The sequence below is a fragment of the Thermobia domestica genome, chromosome 3, assembly GCF_964235325.1.
Source record: "Thermobia domestica chromosome 3, izTheDome1.hap1.1, whole genome shotgun sequence".
NCBI classification, from domain to species: domain Eukaryota; kingdom Metazoa; phylum Arthropoda; class Insecta; order Zygentoma; family Lepismatidae; genus Thermobia; species Thermobia domestica.
This window is the reverse complement of record NC_137456.1, coordinates 94,821,869-94,836,983: the sequence shown is the minus strand read 5'-3', so window position 1 is coordinate 94,836,983 and position 15,115 is coordinate 94,821,869. Positions and strand designations below refer to the sequence as shown.

The following is a 15,115-nucleotide window of genomic DNA, read 5'->3' as shown; positions in this document are numbered from 1 at the left end:
CAAATCCAAGACCAAAAAAGGACACATACATCAGGATATTATTAGCTAAGTACGTTCTTAGTAGGACGAAGACGTTTCATAATGCTGCACCAATCGGCCGTTGAAAGCTGATTTCTAACAGATTTTTGTCAACAGTGCACCACATATGGGTCACAAACATCAATTCGACTGCCACGTAGAATAATTTCCAACTGAATTACCATTATTAACCTTTTGGAAAAAAAAAAAAAAAAGGAATAAATACGACAGTTATCAATTTGCAGCTTTTTATTTTCTGAAAAATAAACGATATCCATAAATCTGTGAAGACTCCTTGTTACAAAGTTAAAATTAAGCCTCAGCTGTGTTACCTTCGTAAGTGAATAAAGATATCTATAGTTATATCCTGAATACTTAATATTTGCTTTTTTTCAGAATTCAAGGAGCCTTTTTAATTTAAAGTATAGGTCTAGCAGCATTTTAAGTTAAGTTCACACTGTACATTAGAACTATATTATTGTAATTTTTATTGAGGGGGAAACCTTCTACGGGACAAAAACCCCCTCTTCAAGTGGTCACCAATTGATTGCTCAGCTACTTCTTTTGCTATTTACAAAGACAAGATAAATGCTGCGTTTTTCACGGGAAATTCTTTTAGACACAATACAGCATCACAGCCTTCAAGAAAAGCATTACAATAAGGTAACAATACTGTTCCTCTATTGAAACTACAACAGATGGTGGTACCTGTTACCTTTTTTTTAACTTCACATTTATTTAAAGATTTCTAAGAGATAAAGGTGTAGACTACGCAAATCGCTGAAAATTTCTACCCGTATTTTGTACAACATTAGTTGCAACTACGCAGAATATTTTAAACTTGAATTCTTTCCAGTATTTAATGAATAGCCCATAGTACTCAAAAAATGTAATTCGTATTAAAGTAGCAAGAATTAATTCAAGTTAATTTTGTTTGCTGTTCTTTCCTGAAATTTGAGCTCTTCGGGAAGCGATGAAAAATTGTGTTGTGGATTTAGCTATGAATCGTTATTATTTCATAATTGGATATCAATTTGTATATTCACTTATACTAAATATTTGGATCTGGTTTGTGAAAAATAACGTTGCAATAATAATAGTGCTGACTGCCAATGCCATCCTTATTATTTAAGTTAATGATTTATCTATACGGGAAATTATTCTTCTGTCTTCTCTGAAATGAACTGGAGATCACTGAAATGCTGTGATTTTACTGATTTCTTCTTTATGACTAGTTAAATGTCTCTTGCATTTTAAAAATGAACTGCACTATATATTAATTTAATATTATTTTAAATTCTTTGGTTATTAAATATTAAAATTATATATAACAATTTATTCTTACGAAGTAAGGGACATTTAAATAGATATAAAAAATAAAATCACATCATTAATTAAAACTTCAGTTCATCCCCAACAAAACAGAAGAATAATTCCCCAGAAAATCTACTGACTAAAAAATACAGATGGCGCAAATACTCAATAACGCAAAGAAAAACAACAGTAATAGTGTTAGATTCATAGATAAATAAAATAAAATGAACGGATCAGTAAATGATGTAGTCTGAAGGTGAAAGAATGATGAAGTTACGGAAATTATTAAGCAGAAGATATTTATAGCAAAATGCAATGGACAAAGCACGATTTAAAATAATTACTGACATTCGTATACCAGTATTGTACTTCAAGACTGCTTACCATAGCACAGAAACTTCACACATTATATGAAATTTTCGAAGAATTAGACTAAGATGCGTATGGAAATGGTAATATCAGATAGTACAGCACTGCAGTGAATATACATTTACATATTCTGGAAGTACCGTTGAATACATTAATTATGTACCGGAAAGTTCATACGTGTTTGCACCTTAAAAAAAAAAACTATTTAATATATGACAATTACTCTAACATATCAGTTCAGTTATCTTCATTAATGAAAATAACCTTCATGAAAGAAATTTGTAATCACATTTAAATTATTACTATATCAAAAATTAAAACCATACGGTACCGTCTTTACATTATTAAGTAATTTCGCTTCTAAATAGTAAAGTGAGGTTATGTCGAACGAAAATAGTAAAAATATTAATTTGATACCATAGTTTCTCTATTTAGTGTGAGCTGTTTATATATTTTGCAGCATCATACTCAAATAAACACTAATACTACTGACAGCTGCTTTCCTGAAAATCATTAAGAGGTGGGAACAATTTTCAAAATAACAGGAAAACAATGCACATAGAAGTAATGTGAGTAAATATGGTTTTGTGCTCAAAGTACTATTAAGCTGTGAGCACTGCTCTCTACATATTGCTCATCGCAGATGATTTTAATGATGCTGCAGTCTGACTGCCTGCCATTTAAATAAATTACTTAGCAACAAATAGTAACTTTAAAAAAATGAACAACATTGTTTTACAAGCTCTGTACTACTACTACGCCGTACTATTCGCGCTGTGCTTTATTCTCCTAAATTATCTGGCAACTATTATTATTGACGGGTTCTTTCTTTTTAAATAAAATTCAAATTTCGAATTTCCAAAATAGAGTCAGTAGTCTACACCTTTAAAAATAAGCATAAAGAACCATAAAAAACACATTTTGGTCCACAGGCATTTCAACATTAATACGAAAGCCATTTTCTAAGAGATATTTTGATACTACTTAGGTAATATAGTTGACATATGAGGATCTGAATATTTCTTTTAAAATTTACGATTAAATATGGAAATACAGAGAGAATTATACAGAATCTATGATTAAATTAACTTGTCTACATAGAATAATATAATCATAAACCATATATTGATAACTAAGTACTTCTTGGACATTGTATTGGCTTTCCTGTTCTTAACTCTTTAAAGTCAGTTTCACTTATAGCTATGTTAAACCCTCCAAGACCAAACGACTTCTCGATGAAGAGTACAAAAAGAGAAAATATTTAAAGCAAAAAGTAAATCATGTATCACTGTTAGTCATTTTGGATATTATCAAAACATACTCAAAGAATATTCAAAATGGTTGCCATGTTATCTTTTTTACTAATTTTTTCTCTTTTTCCCTTTCCACTTCTCTACACTGCGTTCGGCATTGAAAACTATGTCTCTCTTTTTAATATCGTCACTGTATTCGACTTTAAGCCATTGTGTTGTATACAAACTCACTTTCTTTATAACAAAACACTAGTATACGTCTGACTACTACAAGAAAGAAGAAAAAAAAAAACAATATAAACTGCTTCTGTAACTTTGTTAATATTTCTGTATTACTCTTTATTTCAGTTTTACGTTCATTGGACCTTCCTCTCGTAAAAGCATGTTCGTAACTCCGAATCATTCAGTTCTGCTCTACACAAAATATTGACCATTTTATCTTCCCATATGCAGCGATACACAAACTTTTTTTTATAATTCTTGCTAATTATTTTTCATATATATATATATATATAATCTTTCTAGTTAACAATCATCCTTATAGTTAATACCTTCCCTCCCCCACCCCCCAAAAAATCTAAATAAATGTCTGAAAAACAGAGAATTACATATTTACTGGTAGAGATGAAGCTAATGCCAATTGTGAACTTTTTTTTATTATAACTGTATCCAAACTCCCTTATTAATCATTGAAATTTTCAGCTCAATTAAAATGATTATATACAGTGATTCTTTCTGGTAGTATACTCCTGTACGAAGTACTAGCATCTTTTCTTTTAGTTCCCCAAAAAACTGCGATTTCTCTAATCATTTCTTTTAATATTATATATATATATATATATATATATATTGCATTAACAATAATGTAAATGACGTGAGAGTATATCGGGGGATGTTAAACTGTGGAAATTTCTGCAATAACATTCATAATTACCAAAACCATTAAAAAAAAAAAAAAAAAAAAAAAAATTATACATAGTTTATACCGTAAACAGGACTATCTATTCTTTCATCATACATACTTTCTGCGTGCCCTGAACGATACGACATGTTTCCCTCCATGTACCCATACTTTACATTGGGAATAGCTGCTCTAGGGTATCAACATAATTCGTAATAAACTACCACTACCCTACATCTTGGAACAGAAAATATAGTATATACTATATTTTCTGTTCCAAGATGTAGGGTAGTGGTAGTTTGTTAGTGTCTGGAAATTAAAAATTCCAAGAAATCCTTTGTTATCCTCTTATATCTCTAATATCTCTAATAAATGCGTCAAAACACGAACCTACAAAACACCTTTGATATTATCAATAATGATATTAAAGTACAATAACATGCACATAAATTTATCATACAAATTAAGTATCGTAAGTTATAAAATGACTTATATAAAACCCAGTACTGAAATGTTTGCCTGATCTAAGTTACACATTAGTTTTAATGTAGGTCCAAGATTTTGTTTTCGTGCACAAAATTAATATAAGGTCGAAAGACTTACTAAATAAAAATCTTATTATATACAGATTATTTTAACATGTTATACAATAATAGAATAGAGTCCTAAATTTATTAAATATAAAGGATTTCCAAGAAGCTCTTGTTTTCATTCTCAACTAATGACAGTAGATATAATATTAAGGACTCATTAAATTTCTCCTATAAAATTCAACGTGCATTTTAGCTCGCTTTTTAAACGAGATTCTCTAGAAATGTCTCATACGGATTTCTGATTGATTTATTACAGTTTGCATTTCTTTCTCACTTTTGTATTACACATACACACACACACACAGTATAAATAGACCACGGCAAAAATACAGGGGAGAAGGTAGCACAGAGGTTGGGACTCATACTATAATTTAAACATTTACTGACATTTTCCAATCATAATATTGACAATTTGTATGTTATACAGTAAGGCTGTAAAATGAAATGAAATGAAATCTTTAAGTTTTACGTCCCACAGCTAGGCTAAAGGAGATGATGATGATGATAAATAAATGAAATGGTGGAATGAAAAGTGGGAGGAAACGGTAGAACCCACGCACGCGGTTTGTCCACCACAAAGCTCACTTAGCGCGAGCTGGGATCGAACCAAGGACTCCATGCACCAGAGATGAACCACTGAGCCACCGCGGCCCCTATAGTAGAGCTGTATTTTAAATATTTTTGCTGTTTATGACTGTTGTATTTGCCTACTGGAATATGAGAAATAATTGAATGCCGAGGTTGTAAGTCTCAAAATTTTCAGAAAATCATTTACGAGTAACATTAAATTAGTAATTCGAATTTTTGTAACTCTTGTATTAGCAAGCAATTTACTAGAAGTCTGGTGCTTGGTTACAAGCAAATCCGCCTGAAATCTCAACACCTTTTCATAAGAAAAAGACTGCAAACAGCTACGATTTACATACAGTATGTCGAGAATGATCAGAAGCAGCTACATGAAATCTAGGCAATATTACTTATTTCTTAACAAAGCCACTTCTTCTCAAAGATTAATGCTTTTTCTAGTTAAGAAACCAAATGGAAGTTCTTAATGTCATGACGATGAATAAAATTCTGCTACATTCCTTCTTTGGCGATGGAAATTCGGTTGGTAAAAATGTAGTTACTTACAATAACTAACAAAATATGATCTGATGTAAACTGTTCAGAACGACATAAATTTAAGTTCACTTAAATCAAGGATGAAATTGTTTCATTTTTTTAAAGAACACACACAAAGACAGTATTCAATATGTCGCAAAATTCTATGTATAATTACTTGACTATTTTTTATATAAAACCTAATATACTGTTTTATGAAACAAAGGATTATTCATACAATAAACAGAAATTAAATTATTCAATTACAGTACTCCCAATTTGCGATATGCTTCTTAATAGACTAATCATTTTTCTTTACATTTTGAATTAAAATACGAATAGTTTTGAAAACCATTGAAGGTATTAACCACAGACACCTAGCTTTCAAAACTTTTGAGCTGTTCGTGAACAAAGTATAGGAAGTAAAACTTCCTAAAAAGTTGTCCTTGATTTGATTTTTATTTTACGTATAGCTTAGGAACCAAAGATCAGAACACCAAAATATTTCCCAACATTCTACAGCAAGTGAAACTCTACCATTATGACAAGATTGATCCGGATTCAAGAAGTTAGATTGAACTCGTACAATACATAGTGCTTTGTGACTGATTTTTCCAGGAAATATTCAAAGGAAGGACGATACGGGATTGAGATCCTGGTAACGTATCACTATCGGTCATTTTTAAAGCATTATAATCACATACGACCAGGTCTCCTCCTCATGTTTACACCTCACTGATGTACTATCAAAGCTAAGTGTCTACATTTAGTACCTCCAGCGTGATTTCCTTTGTATCTACAACCTAATTATCTTTTATTTTAAATAACCCCACGTCTGGACTCCTTTGTTCTAACTATACTATATAATGATCACCCCAGGGATGTGTATTAAATTAGCTACATCTAACATGCAAAACACTTACAACCAATAAATGATAAATCTGAAGCAAGACAAATTTTAATGGACTCTGTCCAATTCCAAGGAACAAATTTATATTGCTATCTATTTTTACAAACACTCACAAGAAACTGATTCTGCAGTATGGCTTGTTTCAGGATATATGTTACTGAATAAGAAACTTGTATAAAAAATAACACGCGATGATTCTAAAATTTTTTAAAGACTTTCAGAAATAGTATCAGTTATATTATAAATACTATATACGGTAGTATACGTGTAAATAACTGACTACTAAATCAGAATTTAAGTGCTAAGTTAAAATACTGAAAAAGATATTAATCAAAATCCAAGCATGTGATGAGTATGGCATATTAAAATTCACAGAATATGTCCACATTCAGAAAAAAAAGTTCTATTGTTACAATTTTTTTCATATATTATATACAGGCTAATAAACCTATGAATATCCTAAATGCAACAAAGCTTAATTAAATATAAACACCAATTAAAAGCCTTTATAATTGTTTTCATACTTTAAAACTGTTATAATTTGAATAAATAATATTCTTATCATACATATATCAGAAACCCTTATTGTCCAATATAAATTCTTTAAACATTTTACTTACAAAACATACACCATGCATACACACACACGCTACATATACATAAGTAAATTTACACATATAATTTATCTTGATATCTCTCTAAGCTTCAAGTTTTTCATATTGGTAACGTCGTATTGCATGATCAACTTAAAAATTCACTGGATATGAAAGATATATATATATATTTTTTTTTCAACCATCTGATAAGTAACAATAAATTCCAGAATGTAGCTTTGCTACATGAACACCTACTTTACACTTGTAAACACGTACTTTAAAATTAACTAAAAATGCCCTTTCTCAGTGTAATGACGATTTAAAATTATACGTTAAAATCTTAACTGTGTTGAAAGTAATGTCGTTCTCAGTAATTTATGTGTGAAAACATAATTATTCTGTTACACCAGAAAATCAGAGTTATTTTTACGAGAACTTACTTTTATGAAATCATACATACCAACTAATATAATCACCCTTTATGGCATCAATGTGTGTTTAAGAGTCAGATGTCGGTTTACATTTGAATCCAGACACAGTTACATTCATACCAGACAGTAACAAATAAACGAAAGTTCTACATACTTTACACAAGTGGACACACACACACATGTATATACTTATCTCCAGCATATGTCATGCAGATCTGAAATATTTTTTTTTGAAATTTAAAAATATAAGACAGCAATACGCATTTGTAAGGTTACGATTAATTGTTACAAATTAAATTATTCTTGTTTAACAAGTTATGTATAGCTTGCGTTTCTTAAGTACGTAAAGCTGGTATTTTCAGTTTGGGGATCATTAATACATGCATCAGTGTTTGAAAACCTATTTTGCACACACAACAGCATTAAGATTTGTCAATTACATCGTTGTTAGTTAAGAAAATGATAAAGGGTGCGAACATTACTTGAAACTTGATTGATTTGGTCCCTAACGAAGATGATGTTATAGCCAAAATCTAATTCGGCAAACTTATCAATGGTTCTCTCAAAAGCCATTAATGCAAATGACATGAGCATTTTAGTATGTTTACACGGTTGGTGCTCGAAATACACAGTCGTAAAAACATGTCTACATTGTTATAATTAAAAAAAAAAAAAAAAAAGGAATAAGCACACGGTAATTACCAAGATCTTTTAGTATGATTGAACAAACACGATTATCACTAAAATTTAATAGTGTTCTTTAAACGAATTCCAATTATCATTCGCAAGTACTTAATGCTCAATTTACCTCTATCAATAATACTTCTGAGATAACGAATATGATGGACTGCCTGGATTGACATTAAAACAATTTATGATACATTTACGATACTGAACCAAGATATTTTTCAGCTCCAAGCTGGTCATACGGAAAAGCACTACATTATATTTCAGTAATTACACTCAAAGTGATGTCACTTAGATTTTCACACAGCAGTGCTCATTTTTCATTACACATAAAAGCACCAGATATGATACAGTATTTCATATTACTTCTGCAAAACAATTTTGAAATTTGTGATTTGAATATATTTTTTTATTCAACTATGGTTACTGATATTTAGATAATTTTTAAATGTAGTATCAATCTTGCCAAGAGATACAAAAACAACCAAATACAAATATGTTACATGCATACTAGTACAGCCAGCATTTTTCCTTTCATTACTCCTTTTTTGTGCTACCTCACCATACATTTTCCACCTTTTAGATCAAACAGAATATTTAAACTACAGTATTCTTTGTTTCAAGTAAATTCACAATAGGCTATTATGTTCCAGAAAATTCGCATTGTCTTTACCTTACTGCCGAAGCCACTTTCATTCTGAAGCTCTTTATTAAATTCTATGGGTGGATAAAGAAATACGAATTTTTTGGGCTGACTGTACATACACTAAAACTTCACTAATTATTATAGTGTATTATTAAAGAAGTTGGTTATTTCGTTTCTATTTGGGAGCTTATTATGAAACAACATTCAAAGCTGAATAACTGAAGAAAAACTGCGGGTAATTCGACCTCCCATCTTAATTTCTGTAAACAATAAATATAAAACCCTCAAAAGATGGAGGATCCAAACGATAACTTTTATTTAGCAACATATATGGAAATTAACGCTTCATGTTGTATCAATTTTCTTAAAATAAATAATTTATAAAATGAAATGCATAAAGTCGCGAAACTGAGAAAGCAGGTCAGAATACCTCAGAAGACGGATGAACATATATTAATTTATAGAACACTAACTTGTACAATATAGATAATACAGGTGTATATATGTGTATATATTTCTCCTCATAAGAACGAAAATATACATACAAGGGACACGATATGTTCATTCATTTCAAATATGTACTGTATTTATACTATTGTATCCAGATGTTTTTCTCAGTATTTCTTACAATTAACCCGAAATAATATATATATACATACACAACAGGAGTGCGTATTCAATAACATGCTTGGCAATATTACATTATTTCATGCATTAGTGAAAAAGATTATACACAAATCAATTCATTGCTGTAGATTCTTTATGTTTCTCTAACGATACAATCACCATTACCATGAATATCTGTAACAGGAGCACTACATTATGTAATTATATACTAACGAATGTTTTTCAGTATATACCACATTGGTTTCACAAGTTAACACCCCTCTAAATCAACTACAAGATACAACAAAGACCGATATGAACCTTGAATATGTTTGTTTCAATTTCAGTACTGCATAAGACATTCAGAAATGCAAAAGTATACATAGTTTGTGAGGTAATTATCTTAAAAGTTTATACCACAATCGCCAACATGTAAATATATAGTTTAATGATTTTTAAAAGAGATAAGAGGGGAACAATATTTCCGTGCAATACAATACCAAGATCGTTAATAATATTAAAAGTACAGCATTAAATCTCTCCATTAAGCAAGTTAACAAATTTTGTTACATATAATAATACTTACCAATATTTAAAAATACTGGTAAGTGAGAATTAGATATCTTTCTAGAATAAATTAAGAATATTCAAAGACAACAGTAATTTTACCCTGATCAAAATTGAAGCTGCGTATTAACTGTCTAATCAAGAGTTTTACTTTTATGTTTAAACAAAATATCGTCCTCATTTCTTTCGTTCGACACACTTTGTTTAATCCACGTATTTAGCTGTAAGGTTACATTCTTCCTCAAAAGTAAGTTTGCTAAGGAAGATACTTTAAATTTGAACTTGGTTATGAAACAATTATCAAGAGAAATCTATCTTGCTAGTCTTATATATCTTGCACGCTCCCAATATTAGAGTTCAATACCGAAACCTATACCAACAGGCAAAATCGTAGAAGAAGAAAAAAAATTTGAAGCCTTTCACTAAATTTTTGCTATTGAGCTTTTCAAATTGTTTGTCAAATATTCCGTTGAAAATTCTTCTTTTTTTAAACTTCACTAAACCAAGATTTATTGATACAATAAAAACAAGCAAACGTTTCAGTACGGAAAACATAACTATGACGAAGATTTACGAATGTTTCCATTGTACCTAGAAGTCTTTGTACCACTGTACCTGGGACTTACACACAAGCCGGAAGCAAGGCGGGATATGAACTAAGGTAATTTTCTTGCAAAACCAAATTCAAACCTAAAATAATTCCTAAACCTAGAATAATTTGGTACTATCCCTCTGACTACTGAATCTACAGAACATATTGCCTAGAACGAAAAAAGAAAATAAGGACGACATACTTGAAAGAAATAGCAAACAAGTAATAAATTCACTTATGACAAGTGCTAAAAAGTTGCAGATAATACTAGTGTCTATGGTTCTCTTACAATGCTACCTTCTTTAAGCAACAAGATGTTATAATTAACTGATAGTCAATTGGCTGCTATTACGCTGCAGGGTTGATCCCAAAAACGAGAGCAACATTATACATGATTCTTTACTTATGACGTTCTCAACTATGTGAATACTATTAAAATAAAATAAAGCTTGTTCATAAGACAAAACAGAAGTAAGTGCAATTAATTAGCACAGGTACAATCACAGTATTTCAGGAGAGCATTTATATACATGTACTTTTTTTGCACGTATAAAAATATAATTATTATTACACAAATAGTAATTACAACTATTTACATATAAATATTTTATTTTTTTACATTTTGATTTTTATTATTTTTTTGTTTCTTTTATTTTTACGCCACTACTACAAACTATCCTCATAAATTAATTCTATACATTTAAATTTTGCAAAATAACTATTAAACTGATCTTATATATTTTGATAAAAATAGTAATCTATTTTTTTTTCTTTAAGAAATAAGAAAATCTATGCAATATAAATCACAACAAGATTTTTCATATAAAAACATAACACAAATATTGGTGAAAATAAATGATGATACGATACATGCAAATTAAAAATAGACAAAGCATTCTCCCGCATTTCAAGTAATTCCAAAGCTCATTAAAATGCCTTATAAATGTGGTTTCATTCTGGATTAAATATGTCACTAAAAAAGTACAATACTACTAAAATAACTCATTCAGACAAGATGAAAAAAAAATCTACGATGCGAGAGTCTTTCCTCCACTATTATCTTCCAAAAATTGCAGAAGTAATATTGTTGAATACAATATTCAAGTTAACACAGACATAGAAGTCAGTTGTATATCAATCACATTACATACGTTGTAAATCTTACTTTACTGCTTGTCTTATCCATCAATCCTACAAGGGAATATTTGACGAAACAGCATAATTGTGAGATTACATGAATGAACTGGTTTTTGAAAAAAAAAAAATTATATATATATATATCTGCATAAACTTACTGGTTTTCAAATTTCAACTAAAGAAAATTAACCTTATGTACTAAAGCCAAGTAGATTGCACATCCTGATAAACAGTCATGACATCATTTAAAATGCAAATAGGAAGATTTCATTTAAAGATACAGGTACTTAGAAACAAGAAATATTACATCAAGTATAATATATATATATGTATATAATATCAATAGAAATCCAAAGAAAATACAGCAATGGCTATGATTAATAATTATCCCTTTCAGCCACTCTACTATCAAATTATCTTTCAGTGATGTTTGTACTGTTTCTAGCTTTCCCATCAAATTATGAGAAATAATGGTATAAACCTGTAGATCCCTCTGCTCCTTTCGTACCTAATTCTCGAAGAATCGCGAAAGGATCTCCATTTTTCATTCCGGAATTAGGTGAAGTTGAATTCGACTTCTGAGGTTGTGCCCGTAAAACGCTAGCGTAGGTAATACGCTGATTTTCTTCGTCAGTATTAAACTGTGAATTTGCCACATTGGAGATATTCAAAGGTGTATCCTGATTTCTATTTCCCATTCCATTGTACTGAGAGCTCTCTTGTAAATTAGGAAACGCATTTGGTCGCTTAAACGACTGATACGTTGAACTCTCATCCCATTTATCTGGTTCCCGTTGCAACCCTATGTTTACTGCAGCTCGAGCATATCCTGCAAATGCACTGCTTCCAGTCAGCGGTTTATCTATAGTATCAACAATTGAATAATTTCTCCTCTCATGTGATGGTGGAGGGCCTATGTGTCTCGCATTATCTATTTTAGATACACCATACGCCATATTTAGAGTACTATGTTGAGGCAACCCACTTTGCGACATATGTTGAATAGGCATTTCTACATTTTCCACTGGTTGCCTCAGATAGGGAGGTCCCATTGTTGCAGCGTTACTTGGTCCACTACTAAAGTTCTTACAAAGAGAATTCTGCTGTTCTTCACGATTTGGTTGTGGCCACGAAAGCATTTTTTCTGGAAGGTATTTACCTGCTGTCTCTTGCGCATACATGTTACCCAGTTGCACGCCTGGTTCTCGTAGATGCTGAGGCCTCAAACTGTGTTCATTTATCGAGCTCATAGCGTTGAACGCTCCATCCCTATTGTACGACTGTGCTGCAACCATCATAGAAGCCTCTACGTCTGATACAGTTAACGGTTTTCCTATGCTACACGATCCACTCTTATTAAACCACTGGGGATGCTTGGGCGAAACACCTGTAATGTTCATCTGAAAGGAGAAGAGTTTAAAAGATGATATAAAACAAACGGGAAATTGGTTTAATAAGTACACAACACAATATATGTTTAGAGATTACGAAATACTCTCCTATTATTTCAACTGTCAACTACTCTCATTATTTTATTCATACTGATCACTGTATCATTACTCTACTTATTTGTCGTTAATATCAGATAATTAAAAACATATCACATGATCAAACTATGAAGTATAATTACATCAAATAACGCTGTATATTAGTTTTGCTAATACCATTTCCCACGAATAAAGATACACTAAGCAAACACTACACAAGTTCGATTGATCTCGTTACTTTTTGAAGATGATAATAAAACTCCAGAAAATTTAGAAATCAATGAATTACGTGTTCAAATATGATACAGAGTGACAAAGGAAAATGAATACAGAACATTAAATGAAACAAAAGTGCTGTTGTGATTAGGTTCTCTAGTAAAATGTTCCAATAACGGAAGATATCTTGTATAAAGAATGTTTAAACTGAATGAAGCAACACGAGTAATTGTGCTTATGTGTAGTTGAATAGTTAAAGCGCGTAGTCCAAGGTTTGTTCCTCAATGACAACTCTAAATTTTCGGCCTAGCAGTATCTTAAATTACGAAATGACTGAGTAAGCAAAAACACTGACCATGTATCACTTAATTTAAAGTGTAAAGTATGGTTAACTATAGCCTTCCATTGGTTAGAATGCCACCTGTATACGTACATTCGGTTTTGCTCAACTTCGTATAGCTAGACACGGATATTAGAAAGAATTGTGTAATAGATAACTGAACACCATTACTTTTTGTTTACTTTTACACAGTAGAAGTAATGATACTCAGTTATTTTTTCATTAAATTCATATTTTTCCTCTTTTTAAATTATTTTATTGTACAAAAATATCACAAGGACAATTAATTCTTTGATGTAGGGAATTGCAATGTAAACAAATTATAGTAAAAAGTATCAATCAATCAATTTATTTATTTATTTATAGTTATATAACAATATTATATATATTGTTATTGTTTATTTATAATAAAAAAGTATGTTCTGCAAGGGTTTGTACCAAGTGATGATGATCACACACGCTGTCGGGGCTTTCCCGGCGGGAGCTCATGTGGTTCGGATTCCACGTTAATCAGTAGGTCCCGTCTCATATAGCTTCGCTGTTGAACGGGACGTTAAACTCAAATTCAACTCACCTCATCAACTCAATACAGTCGGGGTTTAGGGTCTACCAAACAGAGGTAAATTAAACATTAATAGCATAGGATTAACACTGTTTCAATATGGCCAACTTCTTATGTCTTACGGGAAAATGCAGGTTCTACAAAACTGAGTAAGTTGGCATGTTTCACTACAAGTCCAAAACTAACTGATCGTCATGGCACTAATAATCTGAGGCAATGTAAAAGTATTTTAAACTTAGATATCATTGTCCGAATAGCAGTTAATTATTAACCCTAGGAACCCTAAGTTATTTTAGGCAACCTATCATCCCAAGAAGGAAGGGAGAAGGTCGTCGAACTCACTCGGTAATATTTTAATGTGATTAAAGATAAATAAATGATTTTAAATTTTGTTAGCACATAAGTATACACGTATTCTTGTACATAAAACAAATGTTCATTTCGTATTCTCTACACGAAAGTATAGTATTTTTTGTTGATATCAAGCTGATAAAGCAGAGTATAAAAACAGATACATTTAATCAATAGTACAAAACTGTTGGGCAGAGTGGTCAGACACACACTTTATTTAATTGGGAGATAAAATTACTTTTGATATTTTGGCCAGACAATAGTCTGGTACTTACATTAAATTTGTTATGATTGTCAAGTGAAATAGTTCCAGATAAGTCTCTTTGGACCCCTTCCAATTTCCCCTTACTCTTTTAACCGTAAACAGTGTATGTGGCAGCAAAGGTGTACACAGACAGCGCATGCGCTCCCGTAAATGTAAGACATTATGCACTCGTG

The 15,115-nt window shown here is 30.9% G+C and overlaps 1 protein-coding gene across 2 annotated transcripts in view; it reads right to left on the bottom strand.

The window, feature by feature from the left end:
* Nucleotides 1-249: 249 nt before the first annotated feature.
* The window catches only part of Helz (Helicase with zinc finger), an 80,740-nt gene continuing 65,874 nt past the window's right edge, over nt 250-15,115 (bottom strand). For both annotated transcript variants that reach the window (XM_081751300.1, XM_081751301.1), the window contains exon 14: nt 250-13,121. In XM_081751300.1, the coding sequence (XP_081607426.1) occupies nt 12,180-13,121 (942 nt within the window). In that variant the 3' untranslated portion in view covers nt 250-12,179. The remainder of the gene's footprint in view (nt 13,122-15,115) is intronic.